This window comes from Rattus norvegicus, chromosome 1, assembly GCF_036323735.1.
Source record: "Rattus norvegicus strain BN/NHsdMcwi chromosome 1, GRCr8, whole genome shotgun sequence".
In the NCBI taxonomy this organism is placed as follows: domain Eukaryota; kingdom Metazoa; phylum Chordata; class Mammalia; order Rodentia; family Muridae; genus Rattus; species Rattus norvegicus.
In genome coordinates this window covers 177663716-177687690 of record NC_086019.1, presented here as the reverse complement: position 1 = coordinate 177687690, position 23975 = coordinate 177663716, and the positions used below count along the sequence as shown (strand labels likewise).

Here is a 23975-nt window from a genome sequence, read left to right as displayed (position 1 = left end):
TACGGCCCCTTGGAATGCGGAAGGGCAATTCATTCTTGTCACCTCTTCCCCATTTTCCTGCTCCACTGAGCCTGCTGCCAGTGAGTTTGTAGTCCTCTTAGGAGGCCAAGCAGAGAGCCCGCAGACTGGAGGATGTGGAAACTTGCCTGCTCACCACAGTGTAGCATGTTGGAGCCATTGAGGACAAACTTACCCAGACCAGATCTTATTGGGGGTGAGGGCAATAGATCTCTGCCCAAGTGGAATAACTTACTGAGTCCTTTGTTCTTGCCAGGACTCCTTCCACATATCCTTTAATGTGCTGACAGGAAAGCCCCAGGAAACCCATCCTCCCTTCTGAAGCTTTTGGTCTACCCTATTTTCCTGAACCTCCACTGTCTAGTGCTGTCCCCCACCCTCCATGTTATCTGCTGCTGGAGGGGTTTGTTTGTTTGTTTGTTTTTTCTTGGTCAGTTACAGGGGCTCTGTGAACACAGTTCCCTGCATAGTGGCCATCATAGCCTCTTAATTTGTGTTGCCTTTGAGCAGGACGGCATTGGCACTTCATGATGTTTCTGTGTTGTGCCCATACCCTTATGTTTCATTGCTGTTAGGAACTGACCTGAGCATGTCTGGCAAGCACCCTACCACCAAGCCACAGCCCCATCTGTATCTCGTGGTTCCTAACAGATTGGGTGTTCTGTCAAAGGGACCAGTGGGATCTGCTAAGGAGTACAAAGTGGGTACCACCCATATTACTGATATAATGTCGAACAGAGAGTGTAGGAAAACTGCAGTAGGGTTTCAAATAGTGGGAAATGAGGCACAAATCAAACTGGAAAGCTTTGTGTACTGTGGAAAAAACTAACTAATGGTCGCCTAGAGGTACACAACTTGTTTCAGCTCCTTAGGAGACTGAAGTGGGAGGATTTTAAGTTCAAGACCTGTCTGGGCAGCTTGGTAAGATTGAGTCTCAAGATCAAAGCAAGAGGAGGGTCTGTATGTGGCTCAGCGTTGGAATTCATGTCTGATCTGATCTGATTGTAGCTTGAACCCCAGCACCAAGGGAAAAAAACAACACTCCAAACAAACAAACAAGTGATCAACAAACAAATGTAAACCACAGATCCTAAGAAGTAAGAGAGGAGCTTCTGCCATTTGTACATTTTATGGCTGTAATCTTGACACACACAAATACACAAATGCTAAATGAACAAGATAGATTTATGCCTGTGTGTTTATCTGTGTAATTACTACTCAGATCCTGAGAAGATTTTCAGAAGCCCAGATGGGAGCTTAACACTCAGACTGTTATCAACTCAGAACACTGGGTTCATAGCACTCAGACACACATTCCAGATGGCCCGTGCAGGGTCTGCGGGGTAACTGGGGCTGGAGTTATTACAGCTGCCCTCCCTCCCGCCACCACAGAGGAACGCAGCTCTGGACTTGAGAAAAACCACTGGTTCAGCATGTGGCTGCCGGTGACAGCAGCCCAGTTACTGTGGAGAGCAGCAGCCTGCCTGTGCTCCCTGATCCTGGTTTGGTAGACCTGCGTCTGGCTCAGTGCTGTCTCTCTGCCACGAGTGCTGAAGTTCGGGCCTGTGCATTTGCCTCAGATCCCACAGCTTGGAAGTAGCAGCTAGAATTAACCTCAACTTTGCCGGAGACTTTCTTTTCTTTAAAATAAAGATTTATCTTTATTTTATGTGTATAAGTGTTTCGCCTGCAGGTATGGTCTATGCACCATGTGCATGCTGTGCCCACAGAGGCCAGAAAGGGCATGGGATCCCCTAGAAATGAAGTTATAGATGGTTCTGAGTTGCCATGGGGGTGCTGGGAACTGAACCCAGGCCTTCTGGAGGAGCCGCAGCTGCTCTTAACCCCTGAGCCATCTCTTCAGCCCATGAACACTGCTCTTTATTGGTGACTCCATTGGCTCACTCTGTTTCTAAGTTCAGTATTGTTTATTATTTTTATATATATTTATTATCTATATTTATTTATTTAATTATATGTTTGTTTTTGAGGCGGAGTTTCTCAGCATAACCACCTGGGCTATCCTGCAATTCAATTAGTAGATCAGGCTGGCCTCAAACCCACCGAGATCTGCCTTTCTCTGCCTCCCTTGTGCGTGCATGTGCTACCACAACCAGCTCTACTGCTTTTTAAAGTCAGGGTGTCCTGAATCCCAGACTGGGCTAGAACTGCTATGTGGCTGAGGCAAGTGCACCACCACTCAGGCTCATTCCGAGTTTAGTGTAGGTGATGGGGCCAGAGAAGGGGACGGCTTCCTACTCAGGGTTGAGGCCTGGAGTTGGGATGACAGCATCCACGTAACAAGCTACGTGTCCTGCCCACTCCAACACTGAGGAGTGCTTGCTGGCCGCTGTTCTAGCACAAACCTGGGAGTTCTAGGTTCAGGGAGAAACTGCCTCGGAGGGTGATAGAGGAGAACATGTGATACCCCCATGTGTGCAAATACAGCACATATGTGTGCATGTATGTGCATTCTACTAACACTAAAATGAAAAAAAAATAAGTGGGCAGATGTGTTTAATGGGCAAATAGGAAAATGGTGATCTAAAAATATTAAGATCGTGTTCTAAAAATTATCCTTCAAAGCAAACTTGTGCTGGCACTAAAAGGAAAATCAAACAATTGCTGTGGCCTTCAAACCAGCAGCACATGCCACTGTCTTCATTTGGTCTCACAGTACAGAACACTGATGTTTGAAGAGCTGTCACACACAACGTAAACACGGTGTCAAGTACTCGTTCATTTATCTCTTCGCTGTGTGTTTAGATGGAGGAGTGGGGTTGGTAGCTGGGCCCTTGCCAAACGCGCACAAGGCCCTCAGTTTCACCTAGTACTGCAAAGGGGAGGAGTCACGAGATTCCCGCAGGAAGCATCTGATTGCTGCAAAGAAGCACATAAGAAAGCCATCATGAGCCAGGTATAGGGGCACACCTGTGATCTAATGCTTGGAGTGTGCAGGGATCTTAGGAGTTCAGGGTCACCCTGGGCTACCTGAGACCTTACCATGGAAACTTGTCCCCCCCACCTCCTGCCCCAACTAAGTCAAATGTCCCCCTGCACACTTTACCTGTTTACCATCCTTCCTGCCAGACTGAGGTCCTGCCCTCAGAGAGGCGGCCTGCTGCTGCCGCAGTCGCTCTGGAAGAAGAGTGAGGGCCAGCAGGTCTGCCCAGAATCATTCTCATCCCTGTTTGTTTTAAATGCACGATGGGGATTGGGCCCCCTTCCTACTAAAAGCCACTGCTGTTGGCACATGGCATATTGCTGGCTTTGTTTAATAACTCACATCTTTAAACGAATGTGTCAGGAAGGAAGTAGAATTATGGGTAATGACTCCATTTAAGGCTACTCCTGAAATATAAATGAAACGTGAAACCTTTCTTTCCAAGATGAAGAATGCAAACCTCAGTGCAGGCGGGCCAGCGTCGGTGTCTTCTCTGTTTTTCACACTTTTGCTCGAGTTGCTTTCTGAGCATAGGTGGCCATGCTGAGGTGTGCCACTTAAGAGTTCCGTGTCCCTAGAACTACACTGCTTGCTTCCAGGAACCCTTGCCTGAAGAGTGGCTAATTCCTCTGTCACTGGTTCCTGCGTGGAACAAGTCATTCCTTCAAGCCAGTGGGAAAGTAGCCCAAGGAAGTCCGCTTTGGCAAAGCCAAGGGATCTTGAGAAGGGATGATGTCAGTGTCCCCTCCGCGCCCTTCCTGAGAAGTGAGCAATGTTAGGAGATTGCTTTCTCATTTATTTATGTATCTATTTATCCATCTATATTTATCCATCAGTTCACCCACCCACCCATCCACACACACACACACACACACACACACACCCACCTATCTATCTATCTATCTATCTATCTATCTATCTATCTATCTATCTATCTATCATCTATCTATTTCAGGGTCTCCTTCTGTAGCCTTGCAATATTTAGACCAGGCTGGCCTTGAACTCACAGAGATTTGCCTGCTTCTGCCTACCAATTAAAGGTCGAGAGCCACTATGCCTGACTTCTTCTTTAATTTTAAGAGGAAATTGTGATTCCTTAATTATTCAATCTTGAAGATGCCAGTTGGAAGGCTTTCATATGAAGAGGAATGTGATTTAAGGAAAAAGAACGCAGAAATCTTAGTGAGAGCACGTGATTCCTGCAGAAGATGCATGCGGTCTTCAAGCCAGGCTCGTCAGGCAGTGTGTGGCACACTCCCTCTCACTGCTGTCTCCATCCTTATCTGGTTTGGTTCTTACAGGCAGTGCTTACAGAATCTGAATAGGTCTGAATTATAGTTTCTAGTTTCCCTAGATACTTAGCACTAAACCATTAGGGGGAAAATGTAATATATCTTTTGAAATCTTTCTGACTATTCTAGAAGGGGAAATTTAAGACATTTGGTAGCTTTTCTTTCCTTGAACAATATGCTGAAGAGGCTGTTGTGGAACTGACAGAGCTGAAAGCTGACACAGGGGCTAGAGCAGCGACTTAGTGGTTAGGAGTGTGTATGGGTCTGTGCAGAGGATAAGAATTCTGCTCCTAGCACCCATGGCGGACTGCCTGGAACTCGAGCTCCAGGAGATCTGATGCCCTCTTCTGGTCTCTGTGCATATCTGCACTTAATATGCACAGTTAATACGCACAGGTTTAATGTGCACAGATACATGTACATATAATTCAAAATAAAGTCTTTATGATAACCTAATACAATTAAAATGTATCATTTCCTGAAAAGCAGAATTCAATAAAACTGATGTAGTGTTAGGTGGGAAGGCGCGTGACATGGAATTTTAAATGAGGCTTTTTTTCTGTTTGTTTTACCAGTCCTACTTTGTGACGGACTATGATCCAACCATCGAAGACTCATACACAAAACAGTGTGTGATCGATGATCGAGCGGCCCGGCTGGACAGTGAGTAACCCTGATAGCTCACACCTCATTCTAAAGTGCTCTGGCTTTCAAGTGTTGTATTTGATGTTTCTCAGGTTAAATAGTACAACAGAACTATTAGATAATCGTGACTATAAGCCTTTTATTAACTCCTCCTTCCCCCTGCTTCACTGGGGTTCAAACAGCAGGCTGTGCAGCGGCTTGGCCAGGTCTCTCCCTCTGGTTAGCCTGCCACTATTCACTGTCATCTGTCTGGTGGGCGAGTCTGTATTGTCAGTTTAGACACTCGTCAACAGATGGAAAGTTCTCAAAACCGATCTTGTTCCTGTAACTTTTTGAAGTGTGTTTATGGGGGCAGTTGGGAGAAACATCAGTTCTCAGCTCTTCGTGTCATTTGGCAAAAGTAGGGGAAGTAGTCATAGAGAGAGAGTTTGTTAGTGGGGAACTTACCCCTTAGAGGCTTTACAGTAACAGTGTCTCTCCACTGAAGAAAGCCTGTCATTCTCACAAGTAGGAAGATCAAGAAATATATTAGTAGCTGGGGTAAGTATGGAGAGAGAAACAGAAACACAGAGATGGATACACGGAGACAGACACATGGAGACAGACAGACAGACAGACACAGAGAGAGAGAGAGAGAGAGAGAGAGAGAGAGAGAGACAGACAGACAGACAGACAGACACACAGAGACAGGCATAGTTGTTTTTAAGGTTTATTTTTATGTGCATGGATGTCCTGAATGCATTCATGCATGTAAGTATGTGTACCACATGCCAAGGAAGAGGGTTTCAGATTCTCCAGAACTGGAGGTAAAGCAGTTGAGACCATGTAGGTGTTGGGAACAGAACCTGGGTCCTCTGGAAGAGCAGCCAGTGCCCTCGATCACTGAGCCATCTCTCCAGCCCCAGCCCCAGTTTCGTGATTGAGCTTACAGACTTCTCTTCTGTACCGGGAGAAGATATAACCAAGTGATTTTAGAGTTGATTTGGCTCCATCTGCTTGGATGTGTTTGATATTTTTAACCTTGTAATTGGTATGCTAATATATTCTAGCCACAAAATCAATCTGTGCGATGAAGATAAACTCTGAAACTGTCTGCCATTAGAAGACTGTGTCTGCCTCTGGTGCTGGGAATGAAATATTAAGACAGGAGTGCACTGCCTCTCGCATCTCACATCAAATAGGAGGCTCTGTTGAGGACCTGGCTGGGAGGGGGCGCCCTTGTGGGGAGGTGATTTATAACTTGTAACTGCAGTTTTCTCTGTTGCTTTTCTTTAGTTTTGGATACAGCCGGACAAGAGGAGTTTGGAGCCATGAGAGAGCAGTACATGAGGACAGGCGAGGGCTTCCTGTTGGTCTTCTCAGTTACAGATAGAGGCAGGTGGGTGCCAGTCAACTTCGGGATCAATATGATCAAAAAAACCCATCGTGTGCATATGTGAAAGTGTCATGTAGAAACCAGCTATTATGTAGAGTTGATATAATATTGCTAATAAAAACTCGGGGTAGCCATGCTAGGTGCCGTCCAGATTGCTATTTTATGGAATTAAGATTTTCATTATTTTCTACAGTAGAAAAATGGCAATGCTGTAGTAAACATAATACAAAACTCTCTGACTTTAGTTTCTTAGCATAATATATTGATTTATTTTGTTTTTTAGTTTTGAAGAAATCTATAAGTTTCAAAGACAGATTCTCAGAGTAAAGGATCGTGATGAGTTTCCCATGATTTTAATTGGCAATAAAGCAGACCTGGACCATCAGAGACAGGTGAGGAGGAGGCAATTCTGTGCCTGGGAAACTGGTAAAGAAGCAGTTAACGAAAGAGTGGAGGACCCTGGCCCAAGAAACCCATGTGTGTGTGCAGCGGGGCACAGCATGGCACGGCACCAGCTCGGTGCTGAGTCTGGCACACTGGGTCCCACAGAATGGCGTGTGTGAAGTGTGAAGAAAGTTTGGGGGGAATTAGGTTTTAATTATTTTACACAGAATCTCAGCAAGCTCTCTATAGAAGTCTGCAAGTGTCTGTATTAGTGCCAGGCTCGCGTGATTTCTTGGATAACATCTAAAAACTATAAGTTAAGATAACTTTTTTGTCCCCTTCCCCTCCCTTCCTTTCCCTTCCCCCTTCTATCTCTGTTTCTTGAAGAAAATTTAATCAGCTTTCTTCTTTAAGCCAACGAAAAGGAAAAGAAAAAGAAAGAAAGCAAACCATTCATTTTATAACCATGATTTAATTTAATTTGTCAAAGTCCTATGAAGAAATTTTTTTAAAAGATTTATTTATTTTATATGAGTACACCGTTGCTGTCTTCAGACACACTAGAAGAGGGTATCATATCCCATTACAGATGGTTGTGAGCCACCATGTGGTTGCTGGGATTTGGACTCAGGACCTCTAGAAGAGCAGTCAGTGCTCTTAACCACTGAGCCATCTCTCCAGCCCCAAGAAGTTTTATTCAATAATGTCTTCTCCCCCACTTCCTTTTCTGGTGTTTTGAGTATGGTGTTCCTGTGTGGCCAGGTTGGTTTTGAACATGTGATTCTTTGTCTCAGCCTCCCAAGTGATGACATCACAGGCCTGTGCCACCATATTTAGGCCACTATATAATCTTAAAAACTTATACATGCCTAATTTATTCACTGCTGATCCATAGATACCTTTATTTAAAGAATGGCTGATCTATCTATATCCATCTATCTATCTATCTATCTATCTATCTATCTATCTATCTATCTATCTATCTATCTCTTTCTCTATCTATCTCTTTCTCTTTCTCTCTCTCCTATATCTATCTATCTATCTATCTATCTATCTATCTATCTATATATATATATATATATATATATATATCAAAAGGGAAATCCCCCTGCCTTAGCCTTCTGGGATTGTAAGAATGCACCACAACATCTGGTTTTGGATTTTTCTTTAGTATAATTAATAAATAACTGAATTTTCTTTGCTCCACTTCGGCCAGTTCTAATGCTAGTGACCTTTAGTATTAGTTTCTTTGAAACCATTTTGCTGGGAACTGTCTGCCATCTCTTTTCAGAATGGAATCAGTGTAAGTTAGTGCTATCCTTACTGCTAGGGAGTCCCTCTGCTATATTTCTTAGAGTCTTTGTCCCACATTGAAATTGTCTCTCTTGTTAGTATCTTCTCTTGTTTTCATGTAATCTCATGTTAACAGATTATTTTTACTTTGTTATTGTTGTTTTTGTTTATATGATTATGTTTGTATATGTAGCATGTGTATGTGTGTACATGCATTAGTGTTTGTGTATTCAAGCCAGAATGTGTGTGTCTGAAGGTCAGAGGATGACTTTGGGGTCAGTTCTCTCCTTCCACCTTTACCTGGGATCGGTTCAGGTTGCCGGACCTTCGTGCAAGTGCCTTTACGGACTGAGCCATGTCACCAGCCTCTGTTATGGATTCTTAAGATTTCGTTGGCAAAATACAGACATCAGGAAAACGGATTGACATTTAGCACCAAAGCAGATTTCCGTTTGTACCCAACCAAAACCTTTGATTGTTGCTGTGAATGTCTAAAAATTTTTAAGATTTTTATTATTTTAAATTATGAATGCATGTGGCTGCATGTGGGTTCGTGTACATGAGGAAGGCATTGGATCCTTGGGCTGGAGATGGGTAGTAGCCACCTGAGGTGGGCACCGGGAAGCACACTGGTACTGGAAGAGCAGCAAGTGTCCTGGAGCACTGACATCCCCAAGCCCCGTAAATGATTTTGGAAGCACACTGAATTTCAGACAGTAGGGGATGATGTTCAATGGTGCTCCACTTGGTGCCATTGTTGTGTGCAGCTGTCATCTGCAAATTACTGGAGTGTGTTAATGGCTAATCCGGGAGGCCCGTAGCATGCAGACTGCAGGTAGGACACACTTGGTCTCATGCTAAGACTCAGAAAAGTGTCTTGATGCTGTTAGTGGAGAATAAATGTCCTGCTAGGCCTCTTTCTGATCTGAAACATTATGAAGTTACAGTGCAAAGTACACAATTGTGTGTCTGCTGTCTCCATGTCCTCACATATGAACTTAATTACATGTATTATCTGCCGCCCAGGGGGCCTCTGTGTGTTCCAGGACTTGCTCTGCTGGGTGGGGAAGGGGTCACAAAGCACACACTCAGAGAAGGGCTCTGCTCCCCACCTCGTACTCACTTCTGCCCGCCTTCACTGCTGCCTGCCTCCACTGTAGAAATTAGTTCTTTCTCAAACGTTTTTTGTGGTGGAAATTCCAGTGAAAGAAAGAGAAGCATGGGATGTGTAGATGTCTCTAGGGCAAGTGGAGCAGTTGAAGAACAATGGAGGGGAGACAGGCCCCCAGAAACAACAGATCTCGTTATTAGCTGTGGGTGTGGTCTACATGTGTTTTTAAAATTGTTGTTGTTGTTGTTGTTGTTATTATTATTAGTAGTAGTAGTAGTAGTAGTAGTAGTTGTAGTAGTAGTGTGTAATATGTGTTGGCTCACACGCTATGGCATCCTTGTGGAGATCAGAAGATAGCTTTTGGAACTTGGTTTTCTCCTTCTTGCATAGCAAGCACCTTTCCTGCTGAGCCATTTTGCTGGCCCTGTGCGAGTTAATTTAAAGTTATCTGTGTATTAAAGATTCCATTATGAAGCATGTAGTTTTCATCTGTCGGCAGGTATTCAACCTATTGTAACGCTGTCTGTTTATATGTTGTAGGATTATAAAAAAATCATGTCAGTAAAAATGTGCTGGTCTCTCAGTGAAATAAAAACCAGGAGTATAGAAACAACATAGGCCGTCAGTCACACTTCTGTCACCTAAAAGATTTGAGTCATTAGCTCGGAGTAAGCTTTTCTGAATTGATCCTTCTGCCCAAAGTGTGGTGTGCACAGACCTGAACTGTGTATCTGCTGGGAAGCTCAGGTGTACCTCAGGGAACAAAGCAAGTGGCTGACGTTGACTTAGTGAGAGACCATGTACCATACAATAAGGAGAATGGTAGAGGAGGACACTCGACTTAGACCTTTGGTTCCTATGTGCACATGAACAAATGCTTGTACACACACACACACACACACACACACACACACACACACACACCCTACTTTAGAGGGGAACAGGAGAATATTGTGGGAAAGGGAGAGAATCTGACTACATGAAGTCATTTTTCTTTTAGTAGGAAGGGATTTGCCATGACTGGTTTTTCTCAATATAGAAACCCTTCTTTCTTCCTAAGTTGTCCTGTGAAGCATCCTCTCTTGCCCACTCTCTAATTTACTCTCACTTGATTGAAGAATCTGGTATGTATTTCAGTCTCATAGTTTTGGGGCAGACATATTGTTTTGAAGGAAGGCCAGGAAAATTAAAAGTCAGATATGTGTTACTGTGCCATTGTGGGACCTGTGTGCTCCTCTGTTAGGCTGCAGCAGGGCATGGACCACATCATGAAGCCTTGGGCCTTATAGTAATGAAGGGTTGCAGGATTGGGGGAATGGGGCGTTAAATCCCATGTATGTACGCAGAAATACAGGTCACGTGAAGAAAGACCAAAGCACAACCTGTGTTATGAAGAGCCCAGTCATGAAACCCAGAGGTTACAGAAACAATGGACTCAGGAGACAGACACTACACAGAAGTCCACTCTCTTTCAACAATATGGAGCTATAGAAACACTGCCTGCGTGAGGGAGAAGCGATGTGGGCTGTATACAAAGATCGGGTCAAGCCTCCAGAAGCCTAAGCTAATGGGATATGATGATTGCGCCAGATGCTACTGACCGTTTGGTGTCCCAGGTTTGGTGGAAACTGCATGGAGCAAGCCCTGAGCACAACAACAGTTAGACAGTTACAGGACAGGTCAGGATAAAACTCGCAGTGACCCACGTTAAAGGAAACTCTGAGAAGTAGCTATGGAAACACCAAACTGCATACAGAAGGGCACAATTCAGGATGGTGCAGAGTTAATATTGGCTGTCAGTATAACAGGAGGAGACAAGCCTCTGGGTACGTTCCTGAGGGATTACCTGGATTAGGCTAACCAGGGGCTATGCCTGTGAGGGTTTACCTACAGTAGGTTAGCCCCTGGGCATTTCTGAGAGGGATTATCTAAATGAGTTAACTGAAAAGTGATTGTGGGTGGCATTGTTCCCTGGACTGGGGACCTGGATTTCCTAAAAATGAGAAAAATGAGCTGAAAAGAGGCATTTATCTATCTCTGCTTCCTGATTGTGGAGTCACGAGACAGCTCCCTTCCCTGTGACTTTCCTGCTATAATGGACTGTACTCTGAAGCTATGAGCTAAGTAAGATTCTTGTATTAGGTGCTTTGTCACAGCAGTGTGTGCACTAATGGAGACAGATGACATATTCACATTGTTCCTCACTGGAAACAATGTAAGCTAGAAGATGACATATCTTACACACCGAGAGTAAAATCCTGTTGTCTGAAACCAATGCTCACCCAGCAGACACTTGCTTTAAAAATGAAGTTGAGGGGCTGGAGAGATGGCATAGCGGTTAAGAGCACTGACTGCTCTTCCAGAGATCCTGAGTTCAATTCCGAGCAACTGCATGGTGGCTCACAGCCATCTGTAATGGGATCTGGGATCTTAACCTAAAGGGCAGGAGAGGAGAGAGGCATAGAACAAAGAGTGAAAGAGCAGATCTTCAAGAGCTCACTGGTGGGAAGGCAAACTGCCTCAGATTGAAGGAAAAAGCAAGGCACTCAAGATGCCTACCTTCAGCTTAAAGACACACAGCCCACTTACAACAGGGGCAAGGTATTCTGTGCTGGCAACAGTGAAGATAGAGTTAGCAGTGACGTAGATCTCAGAGCCAGTGCACTACCAGGGTAAAGAGAGCTGTTTTACAGTCTCAGACTAAGTCACCAAGAGGACTTCCTGGTCCTAGCCATTCGTATGCCTCAGAACAGCTAAAAGTCCTGAAGTAAAAGACTGACAGAGCGAAGTAGATGGGTCGGTCCACTTAGAGGGAGTGAGGTAGAAAGAAAAAGTGACGCGCAGACAGCTTCCTTCGACCCACCAAGCCGCTTGTCCAATTGACCCTAATGAACATCCATCCAACAGCACAGAGTCTGCTTTACTCCGAAGAATGGCTCATGAAACAAGCCTCAATAAATCTGAAGGAACCTTGTCAGACAACACATTCTGGTGACAGCAGCACTGATAGGGACATTAATAACATAGTAGGACATCTCCAAGCGTATTTCTAACACTGAAGGGAAAAAAAATTGAAAGATTACAAAGAATTCTGAGTGAGGTGCCACTTAAACACAAACACAGTGAGTCAGGATTCGTGGGCGGCTACAAGAGATGCTGTGTCACTAGGAATATTAGAAAAGGAAAACATCAGATTAAACCCTCTAAGGAGGGAAGAGAAGCAGAGAAACTGGGCCAGTGGTAGAATGTGTACTTGCTGTGGGCAAGACCCTCTGCCCACAAAGAAAGAGGAAGATAAAAACTACAGGAATTAGTAAAACCCCAAATGGCGTTTGTAAGGTAAATCAAACTGGCAAAGCCTCCAGCCATAAAGAAAAGATCGTGTCTGTCTGTCTGTCTGTCTGTCTGTCTGTCTCTGTCTATCTACCTATATACCAACCAGATGTGAACTCTATGTATGAAGCTTTGAGTTTGTATGTAGGTTTGAGTCCCATTGAAAAAGGAGGGGATGACAAATCAGCATATGGAGTGAAAGAGACACCATTATCGTCTTACGTCTTACAAATATGTAAAGCATTAGGAAATGCTGTGAGGAACTTGACACAGTGAGTTAGTAAGGTAAATACAGTGGTCACCTTCCCAAAGCTCTCAAGAGGCAGTGGGTAGCCCGCCGGATAGAGGGTGTCTGTCAGCTGTCTTTGTCACACGTGCCTTCAACAAAGACAAAACCAAGCCCAGACGGACTCACTGGTGGCTTCTACTAAACTTTTAAGGAAGGAGTAGTCCTTATATCAAACTTTTCCTGAATATTGAAGAAGCGAAAACTCTTTCCTGCTTGTTCTATGAAGCCAGGATTCCTCTGAGACCAAATCTGACAGATAGAAAGAACCACGCTCCATTCTCTCTGCTGAGTGTACATGTAAAAATTCCTAACGAAATGTTAGTGAATTGAGTTTTAACAGCAGGCAGTATGCCCAGAAGAGTTTATTTAGGAGTGGAAACGAACCCTCAGAATTCATCATGTCAACATACTGTGTTGTTGTAAAAATATAAAAATAAAAAAGTATAGTTGTCTTTTATCCCGCTAGGTCCACACCGCGGTGTCCCAAGATATCTTGGTGGAAACACATCCCAGCCGCATGCTTTCCTACACTCAAACCCTCACATAAAAGAACACACAACACAATCATCTTTGACCCAATTGATAAGATATAATTGCCCACTTAAACATACAAAGCCCGGTACCATCCATCCCTTAAGAACATTGATAACAACCTGTAAATACACAGAGCAGAATCTTAACATCACCTGCCATGGCTTCTCCCCTCTCTCTCTTCTGTCCTGTCTCTCCTCTCTGTCCTAGTCTCCTCCTCCTCCAAACTTCTCTCCCGCCCATCCTTTCTTCTCCTCCAATGACAGGCCTCCTTCTATCCTGTACCTGCCCCTCACCTGTACTTTACAAACTCAATGGGGAGAAGGTTCTGGTGAAGTCACCTGATACCTGAGTAAGTGACAGGGCAGCTGTCCTTGGGGCAGTGGAATTAGCATCAAAATACAGATAACTCTAGGGCAAACCACAGCAATACTGAAAATGAAAAATTACACCATCATCTCAATAAAGGAAAAAAAAATTAAATGTCTGTTTTCAATAATCCTCTTTATAAGCAGGATGGTTGAAAATTTTGTTAATTGGATAAAGGGCATTTTAAAATAAAATCCTATAGCTGACAACATAAGTTTGGTAGGAAGCGGAGTGCCTTGGCCCAAGACCATACAAGTTAGGAGCACCCTCTCAGTGCCTGTCATTGCATGTGTGGGAGGTGGGGAGTGCTGGGCAGTGCAGAGGCCAGAGAGCGGCCAGAGAGGAATCTGCAAAGCAGTATAGAAAAGGCTCCTTAATGTCTAGAGACTCCGATAACTTCAGAATAGCACAGAGTATGAAATAATAAAAGTTATGGCTGTGTTCTTACTGTGTACCGGTGTTAATGGTTGAAGAGAGAACAGAGGTTGTGATATTTGGGGAGCAGGGGAAGTGGGGCCCACGTGTTCTTCATATCTGACTTTTCCAACTTTTCTCCAGTGTTTATTTACTCTGAGGACAGCAGTAAGATTCATGTACCAGGAAACCTCAACTTTAAGCTCTAGGATTTATGCAAAATAAATAAATACTAATGATGACTTTAGGAAATTACTGCTTTTGGGATTTTTTTTTTTTTGTTTAACATACAGAGAGTTAGTGATAATTAATGGCTCTGCCTTTCCCTCCCTCCCCCCTCTTCCTTCCTTCCTGCCTGCCTGCCTGCCTGCCTGCCTGCCTGCCTGTCTGTCTGTCTGTCTGTCTGTCTGTCTGTCTGTCTGTCTAGCACTCCTACTTGACACCCCTCTCCTCATACTGATGCATTTCCTGTGTGCCAGGTACTGGCCAAGACAACAAGGAGGTACTGTGGCCTGAGAAGCCTATGGCCATTTTCAAATTCTAGTCTGAGCAAGCCAAGCCTTTGCTCTTAAGGTCATCTGCCACGAGCACCTCCCCCCCCCCCCCCCTTTTTTGGCCATGGCTATTTTCTTACTCTGCCCCAACTCAGCGAGAGACTCTAGTTCTTAGATCTCTGCCTTGGGCAGGCTCTCTCTGGCCCCTCGATAGGCACTGTTGCAGCACGTCCTGCTTTCTCTTCTTTTACCATCACCTCCAACGTTTCTGGCATCATCTCCACACTAAACCTTGAGACTTGGTCAGATGTCCTTTCATAGCAATAGGAGCAATAGGGGTTGGGTCCAGGCCCCGCCCCTCCCCTCAGACACCAGAATCTTCAGGTACAGGAAAGTTCCTTTTAAACAGAAACAGAGAATTTGAATATAACCTTTGCATTGTCTCCTGTATATTTGAAAAAATTCTGTATTATAATGTCTGATAGGACATAAATGCTATGTAAACACTTGTTCTGTGTTGTTTAGTAATAACGGCCACATTAAAGATGAGTATGCTCACCATAGTTACCATTCAGCCCAGGGGTTGGTATATTTTATTTTGGAGACAGAGTTTCTGGAATTCTCAGAGGCTATGTAGCCAAAGATGGCCCCAGACTCCTGATGTTCCTTCCACCACCACACCCAGCTTGGCAGTTGGCAGAGCCCATGAGCATTGCAGACCAGCTGTGTTTGTATTACAGGTACATTTTTCTGAGCTGTGCAGAGGTGGGCTACACATTGTGTGGCACTGTGGCATCTGTCCATTCCTTAGGACAAGTCAGCCTGGACTCCAGGTGGCCCAGTAGCTCCGTATGTGTGTGGCTCAACGGGGTTACTAATACTGGCCTTTAAACAGTTGCTGCCATTCTCTTTCAGGTAACGCAGGAAGAAGGGCAGCAGTTAGCGCGGCAGCTCAAGGTCACGTATATGGAGGCGTCGGCAAAGATCAGGATGAATGTAGATCAAGCTTTCCACGAACTTGTCCGAGTTATCAGGTGAGCGGGACATGTGCTAGGCGTGTGCTCTGGCAGGTGGCTATGTGGCATTTGTAGTGGGGAAGAGGGAACTGTAGGTAGGAATGATTGACCTAGGGGCTGGCGCACATTGTGGGTTAAATTTCAGTTAAATATGTGGCGTATGCTAGGCATTTCCCACCCATAAGACTTTGATTTATCTGAAGTTGAAGAAGAAAGTACATGTAAGGATTTCGAAAATAGTAAATGCTTTGACGGTAGTGATGACAGCCACTAATCAAGTCCCCGTCAGACGCTGAGCAGCATTCCTGCAGCGTTAGTGCATTGGATCCTTACTACAAACCAGAAAGCTGGATGCTTTCTTTACCCTCCCTTTCAGGTGAGAAATGCGCTGTACAGACACCTGAAGTAACTCGTTCAGTCTCTGTGTCTGTTAAGCTCTGGGACTTGAATCCAAATCTCAAATTCCGAGTTCCTGCCAAATCCCTGCCAGGCTAGGAGCAACCCAAGCAGCAGAGACTCCACTTGTCTCGGGTGTTTGCGCCCGGTAAGACACAGGCGCACACACCCCAGTCTATAAAGAGGTGTTTCAGGAGATGGCCTAGGCGGCCTCTTTGTGAGCTGTAGTAAGCTGCCTGAGGTGCCGGGTAAGTAAGGTCTGCTGTGCACACTGCACAGAATAAGCTGCTCGTGTTTGGTTTGTGGACCCTTGTGACTGTTTCCTCCTCTTCCCATCTCCTGGCTATCCCTCTAGTGAGGTAGCTTTGACGGGCATGTGGGGTGAGCCCTGGTTCATTGTGTGCCTCGATGAACTGACCCCTGAGTGTAGGCTTCCTTTTGTGGAAGGGAAGAAAGAGGATCTAAGGTTTGGTTTTTGATGAGTTTCAGCTCTGCGGGAAACATTGTAGAAGTAGACAGGATGGCGGTGACGGTGTTTAAGTAGTGAGAATGAACTGGGTACCACTGAACTGTAACAGTGTTGTCGGGGCGGTGGGGGGGCTTTGCTTCCCCCCTCCACCCCATTTCCATTTCAGTGCTTAACCAATGAGGTGGTTCCTTTGCAAAAATTACTGTCTTAATCAACTATCCATATTTCCCCTTGACTCTCAAGAATCCCAGATTCTCACCTGTCAATTAGCCAGATGTGAAGATTTTTTATTTTTAAACACTACTAAAACTTAAGCCCTCATGACAATTGCGAAGGGGTGGGTTTTTATTATTCACATGTAAAAAAGTGAGAAACCAACTAACTTGTCTAGTACTGACTTTTTGTTTAACTAAGTGGCCGAGAAGAGGGATAATTGTGGGCATCTGTAAGAGGTAGTTTCCCATTGTCCCTGGTGATGCCTGCTGATTGCTAGCATGTCTTTGAGTCCAGGAATTTCAACTTAGGAAGAGACTATGCAGGCATTGATCAGGCTTGAGAAGGAAAGCAATTGCATGTCTCTTTCTTCTTGTGAGGGCCTCACACATGCTTGGCAGACCACCCCACCCCTGACCTTCTCCCTGCTCCTCTGAGCACTTGCTTCTTCTTTTCCTGCCAAGACTTTCCTCTCATCCCCTGGTGTGGGTTGCAACTCCTTCGGGGATCAAATGACCCTTTCACAGTGGTCGCCAAAGATCATCAGAAAACACAGAAATTTATATTATGATTCATAACAGTAGCAAAACTACAGTTATGAAGTAATTATATGGTTGAGGCCACCACAACATGAGACACTGTATTAAATATGTGGTTCTCAATCTTCCTAATGCTGTGACCCTTTATTACGGTTCCTCATGGTGTGCTCGTAGCAGGGAAATAAAAAAGATGGCATTATCCCACACTACCTCTGGCTACACTCTGACGCCATCAGCGGTCTTTCCGCCTCCATGGCCAGCCCCAGCAGCGACCACCCATCTTGCTAAGTTCCCATGGCAGGTCGCTGCCACGCCAGCCCCATACAACGACCTCCCATCTCTAAGTTAGCTGTCACCAATCCCTGTAACCCAGCAAAATCAAAACTCTAGAGGCTTGTAATTTATCAGATTTATATTAGTAAATTCTCGCCCTACAAAACGTCTACACAATGAACTCAGTCAATTGATATTGATATAAACTGCCCACCTAGAAAAGACAAATTGTCCTGTAATTATCCACTCCTTATAAGATATTCATAGCTACCTGCAGCTATTTAAAGCCGTGTGGAATCGGGAATGTCTTTCTCTTCCTCCATTTTCCTTCCTCCCTCCATCTCTCCTATCTCTCCCATCTCTCAAAACTCTCAGCCCGCCCTCCTTTTCTACTGTCCAATCACAGGCTCTAGCTTTGTCTTTCACCTGCCCTCACCTGCTTACAGACAGCAATCTACAGTGCTGACCCCTAGCCAAAAAAATTATTTCATTGATACTTCATAAGATTGGTTATGACCCACACATTGAGAACCATGGTATTAAAGGGTTGCAGAATTAGGAAGGCTAGGAACCACTGAACACTGAGAAGTGTATGCATTTCAGCGCAACGAGTCCAGAAATAACCTGCATTTGTACTGGGAGGCTACTAATGGTGATACTATTCAGATTTCTCTGTCTTACAGGAAGTTTCAAGAACAAGAATGTCCTCCTTCACCAGAACCAACCCGGAAAGAAAAAGACAAGAAAGGCTGCCATTGTGTCATTTTCTAAAGAGTCCCTTAAGGTTTAGCTAACAACTGCCAGGGAAGCCCTCATCTCTGCTACCGTTTACATCATCCGGTACCTTTGTAGCCTTAGACCGATGATCACCGTGTTAGCCTTACACCAAGAAGCTGGCTAATCCTTTATGTGAAGCTAATGTAACGGTCTTTCCCAGACTTGTGTACAGGAAACACTAAGGCTGCTTCAGACTCCTTTAGAACACACGTCTACACACACGATGCAGTCTGTAAGGGCTTTTAGTAGAGGTGAACAGGTTTGGAGCCCGAGCTGTTTGCTAAGCTGAAGTCATAGGTTGTGAAGTAATTTTTAACTTCTGGAATCATGTTGCCTACTGTTACTCTAAATAGAAATATAGGAAGGTTTTTTTTTTTTAAATGTGAATTTTTGCCTATCTTTAAAACTTTGGATGTCAACTTTCATTAACCTTAAATACACTGAATGGAATCTACAGAAGTGAGACATCTCAGAACTTTCCTGATGCTACGGCTTTTGTTTTTCCAGTGGCCAGAATACCAAAATGCCTGTTGTATTTATGGATTAAAAACTGCTGATTGAGCTATTGTTATTCTGCCTCCTTCAAGATGACAGTATTCTCTGTGGCCAAGTGTTTGGACTGGTTCTGCACTTAGATGTTTCAGTGAACTTGATTTCTTTTCACAGCCGTGGTAAGGGTAAGAGTGAATGGTTCTTGTCTGTCTTCCTGTTCAAATATTCCTGGGTAAGGGATTAAAAAAGAAAACCCACACAAGCTAAAGCTGTTTTCGTTTGATGTAATATAAAATATGGAATCGATCTTCCCAAAGTCAGAGATGATTAATGTTTTTGCTATATACTTTTATACGTTATTTTCTTATCAAACTAGTTAACAAGTATTTTTATATGTTTGTAAGCGAATATGCTTTCACAGCGCACCTTGTGTATATGTAAAGATGAGTATTTAAGTCTCACTGTTCACCGTTAGCTGACAAAGAGAACGTGGAAGCCACGGCGACCATGGCTTTTGCTTGCTGGCTTGGTCCTTGTTCTATCCACTGGTGGCCAGTAATCAGAAACCCTTCCCAACAGAACGCAACAGGATGAGACTGTGAAGTCACGTTCAATGTCCCCGCTAGATATTGACTGTTATAGCAAGTATTACATGTAAAACCTCTACTTGACAATTAGTGTAACTGTGGATGGCTTCTGGTTTTGTTTTTAACTCTGTGGATTGTGTTTAAGCAATTCAAAGTGTTTTCCTGGTCTTGAGACTCTCAGTGGTATTGCACAGTGCTCACTTTACTGAATGTGTACAACAGCCCCATGACGTTTATAAAGTGGACCCTTGTATAGCTTCAGGTGCTAGAATTAAAGTTGATCTGTTATCACCAGACGACGCTTGATGGCTCCTTTTTCATGCCAGGGCTTCGGTGAGGCGTATAGACCTGGCTGGAGTAGTCTGTGCCTTTTCTTCACCATGTCTTAGGGCGTTCTACAGGTGATCTTACTGTCCCACTGCTTTCCTGAGGTCAGTGAGTTGTAACTTTTTCTCTAAAGTGTTCTTAACAGATTAGCCCCAGCTGTAGAGGAGAGAGGGAGTTGGATATACTCACATAGACCCCAGAAGACGAATCCTAAATGTCTTTGGCAAAGAGGACCATGTATTTATTTAGATACAAAAAGAAAAATCACTTAATTTTATTGTGTTTCAAAATGTTTCCATTAATACAGAATTATTGTTCAGGTTTCTGGTAAAATTACTGCCCGGGAAGCTAATGGGTATGTCTTTGGCTCTGATGCCTCTCAAGAACCATTGTATATCCTTGTGGGAGGGGTTCCTGCTTATCACCTGTGCTTCTAGATACCAAGAGCGGGCCTGCAATAGCCAGTTCCTGGGGGTTCCTGCAGATTTTGTTTCTCCTTGTTTCCATTCTGAACTTGACATTGTATGTTTTTGTGGTTACATTTTCAACTTCTTCAGGCTTGCTTCTGCCCGTTTTTTGGTCTCCTGTTAATCCTGTCCAGTGGGTTATTTCAGACTGTGTTTTGTTTTCTAAGGTTTTTTAATTTCGTTTTTAAAAGGTCTCACTAAGTAGCCCAGGTCGATTTAAAACTTACTGTGTGGTTCAAGCGGACCGGACCTTGAGCCCTAGAGTTTCCTATTTGAGTTTGAGTGTTGGGGTTGTAAGGTGTGTCTCCTACTTCTTGCTGTTTTTGATCCTCTTTCCCTGTCCCCTCACCTTTCTTCCCTTCCCTTCCTCCTTTCTTTCTTCCTCCTCTCTCTTGAGTTATGGTTAGTTCAGGCTGGCCTGGAATTCACCGTGTATACCAGCCTGGCCTTGAGTTACAGCAGTCCTCCCATGTACTGGAGGTGCAGGTGTGTGCACCCCTCCCCCCGTGTGTGTGCATCTCCAGTCTCCTTACTCAGTTCATGCATGCCTCTTCCCAGCCCTTCTGTCTCTCAGAGAGCGGAGCCCTGATGCCACGGTCACAACTTCTCATTGTGCAACTTAGCGTAGCAAGGTGTATTTTGATTCCACATCTCTGTAGTTTGTATTTGTTTCTGTTGTGTGATTTTTATTTAGTTATGATCCTGACTTTTTATATATTTAAATTTTGCTTGGATGGTAGAAATTGCATATTTTATGTTGTTGGGAGTCTGGACCTCGCTTTTTCATCTGAAGGTGTTTGGCTTTCTTCTGGGAACCAGTTTGTATATATGCTGTTCAGTTTGAACCTCTGGGTCTTCCTTGACAACTGAATGCAATCTGAAGCAGCTTTTCTTCTAGGGATAGATTAGTCTGCTATTGAACATCCTGAGTGAGGTCAGCACTGTCTGTCTAGCATGGCTTGTGGGGTACAGACAGTCCCCAGTCCCTGAGAAGTAAGCTTGGCTCAGCTCATGGTTCGTTCCCTGACCAAAGTTCACTTCATCTAAACATACATTTAATATTTGGTAAAGACTCTTTACCCTGTGCGTGGTTCCCAAATCCTTCTTTCCCTCCACCCCCACAGTCCTTTTGAAACATTTCAGAACATTCTACAGCAACTTCAAGCTGCTTCAAAGGTTCCTTGTGCCTTGGTCATTTCGGTTCAAGGAAACATCTGTGCCCTGCCTGGGATCTCCCGGACCTTCCTCTGTAACCAGGAATATTGCTTTAGGCTGAAAGCCAGGCAGCATTAAGACTCACTCTGGGTTCACTGTCCACGAACCATTGTTTTATACATTAGTCTCTCACATACCTTCCTTTTTTTGAGGTAGGACCTGATCTTGTCCAGGCTGTCCTTAGTCTTCTGGCTTCAAGTTATCCTCCTGGTTCAACCCCCTGAGTAACCAGGACCTAGGATTATGAATAGTACCCACCCACCATAGTTCAGTTTCTAATTGGCCCAGGCAGGAGGATGAACCCACCTTGTTGAGGCAGGGACTCATTTCTGTCTCTGGGTGTTTTAGGAGCTTCTGGGCTGTTCTGCCTCCACTTCCCTTCCCACTGTAGGGGGGGCTGGGGATTCCAGACGTACATAAGTACCGCTGGCTTTTTATTTGGGTTCCAGAGATTGAACTCTGAGGTTCAGACTCAGTCCTTCACACTCGCAAAGGTAGAGATTTTTCCTTTGGAACCATCTTCCTGGTCCCAGGAAGCCCAGGCCAGGGATGGCAAGAAGCTCTGTGTGGCAAGTGAGGGGCAGCAGCGGTCAGACTTCCGCAGGTTTGTTTGATTGTGGACACTGGGTAGGAGCTGCAGTGTGATTGGCAGATGAGGAAATGCAGGCTGAGTGCGGGCTGTTTGGGGAAGTTCTTTGGCAAAAGCTGGGTGATGGGCAGAAGTTTTGCTTTAGTGGGTTAAGCTGTAAGAATAGTGAGAGCAAGTCAGTCAAAGTAGGTAGTAATGCAAACCTAGGGTTAGTTGTTAAATTGGGATACTTGGTTAGAAGAGAGTTAGAAGTCTACAATTTGGCTGTATAGGGTGGAGCAGGCCTGGAATTCTCACACTCCGGAGGCTGGGGCATGGGAATCATGATATCACAAGTTCAAGGCCACAGTGGTTTACATAGCAGGCCTTGGGGGAGGGAGGCGTTCTATGGCTGAGAGTGGTCATTCAGTGTTTCTCCGAGCTGCTTAAGGCCATTTTAAAACTTCTTAGTCCCCAGTGCTGTGGACCAATATACTTATGCGAAGTGCAGTGAAAAGAAAATTAACTAGGAAAGCAGTCAACCCTGCTGGATATCATTGCAACGTCAAGTTACTATAAAGGCTTCTTAGTAGGAGCTTCTGTGGATGTGACTGAAGTGCAGGGCCTGCTTCAGGCAGCTCGGTGTCCTGCACAAGCAGCAGGAAATGCAGGGTTTCCAGGTGACCCTTCCGCCATCCTAGCTAGGTTGGTTCTTCTGGCTTAGGATCACTCAGCAGGATGTGTAGGGCAGAGGACAACTTGCTTGTGTGCCTTGCTTCTCTCCTGCCATATGGATCCTGGGGACTGTAGTCAGGTCATCAGGCTTGGCACTGAGTGCCTTTACCCACGGAGCCATCTCACCAGCCCCCACCCTTCTCATAATGCTTAAAAATTACTTTCGGTAAAGGAGAACTGTCTAAGCGTGTAATGACTTAAAATATGAGCGTGTTACTAATCAGTATGCTGGAGAGGGGTATTTTGAGCACCGTGAGATGTTAATGAATGCCATCTTATGTGAAGACACCATGCATGTTAAGTGAAAACAGCCCGAGATAGCATTGCGCTCTGATGATAACTGTTAAAATTATGCATGTAAATTTTATTTGTCGAGACATTTTCAGTTACGGATGACCCAAAATGCAGCTCTCGTCAGTACAAAGGTGCACACTTAGAGGTTTTCGAAGCAGTGAGGGGAAGGTGGTGTAGCGCTGGTTGCTGGGAGAACTGCTCTCTGCTTGTGCACTGGATAAGCTCTGAAGGTGAGAAGGAAGGGATCAGTCCCTACACCAGAACAGCAGGAACCACCCAGGCCGGGCTACTGTCACAGCTGCTCAGGCGCCAACCCAGATTCCCTGGGCCACCATTACTGTCTTCACCCTTCTGTCCCGGGATACCTACATCACCTCTGAGCCCATAGGGGTTCGAAAGCAGGCACCATCGTTTAAATGTGACATTTTAATATAGATTTTTGCTTTTCATTTTTCACAGGATCTAAATCGGAGAATTAGCCCTGTGCTAATTAACACGTAGCTATTTATAATTTGTTACCGCATTTCAATCACTTTTCAAAGGGGATTTATTTCCATTCTGTCTACTCTGGGCAATGTGAACAAGAGGAATGGAGATGTTGAAATCCACGGTGCCAAGCAGCAACATGGTAGAAATGGCTGTCTTCCTTGACTCGGAGTTTTAAATAGGAATTAAACATTTATGCTTTAATCTTGTTTGGATAATAGTATGCATTTTTTAGGGTATAAATATTTTACTTCTTCATAGTTTAACCCCAGGTAACAGGATTTCTAAAGCAAGGCTTTGAAAACTCCAGGTCAGATTGCCGCAAAGGTAGCTCTTTGAGTTTTCTGACTTTAACAAGATTTTCCGGCCCGGGATAGTTTCTTTAGTTTCTCTAATGCAGTGTCCACCATGTGTGATCCAAGATTTTGGTTTTAGTTGTTACTGTCTGAAACATGGAGGCTTACTGAAAACAGCACAGAGGTAATTTGACAGAGAGAATGTTTACGCGTTGACTCAATGGATGGGTTGTGATGGGTTTCCAGAGTGCCGAAGCCATGCAAGGAAGTGTGCCCGTTCTGCGGCCTGCAGACCTTGAGTGTGCTGAAGGCAAAGCAAGCGCAGCACGAGGT

General features: G+C 44.5%; 1 protein-coding gene across 1 annotated transcript in view; it reads left to right on the top strand.

Moving 5' to 3' along the window:
* Nucleotides 1-19548, top strand: part of Rras2 (RAS related 2) — a 69409-nt gene extending 49861 nt beyond the window's left edge. Inside the window, exons 2-6 of the mRNA NM_001013434.1 lie at nt 4830-4917; nt 6175-6277; nt 6558-6666; nt 15408-15526; nt 18082-19548. Coding sequence (NP_001013452.1) covers nt 4830-4917; nt 6175-6277; nt 6558-6666; nt 15408-15526; nt 18082-18169 — 507 coding nt within the window. The 3' untranslated portion in view covers nt 18170-19548. The remainder of the gene's footprint in view (nt 1-4829; nt 4918-6174; nt 6278-6557; nt 6667-15407; nt 15527-18081) is intronic.
* The last annotated feature ends 4427 nt before the right edge of the window (nt 19549-23975 follow it).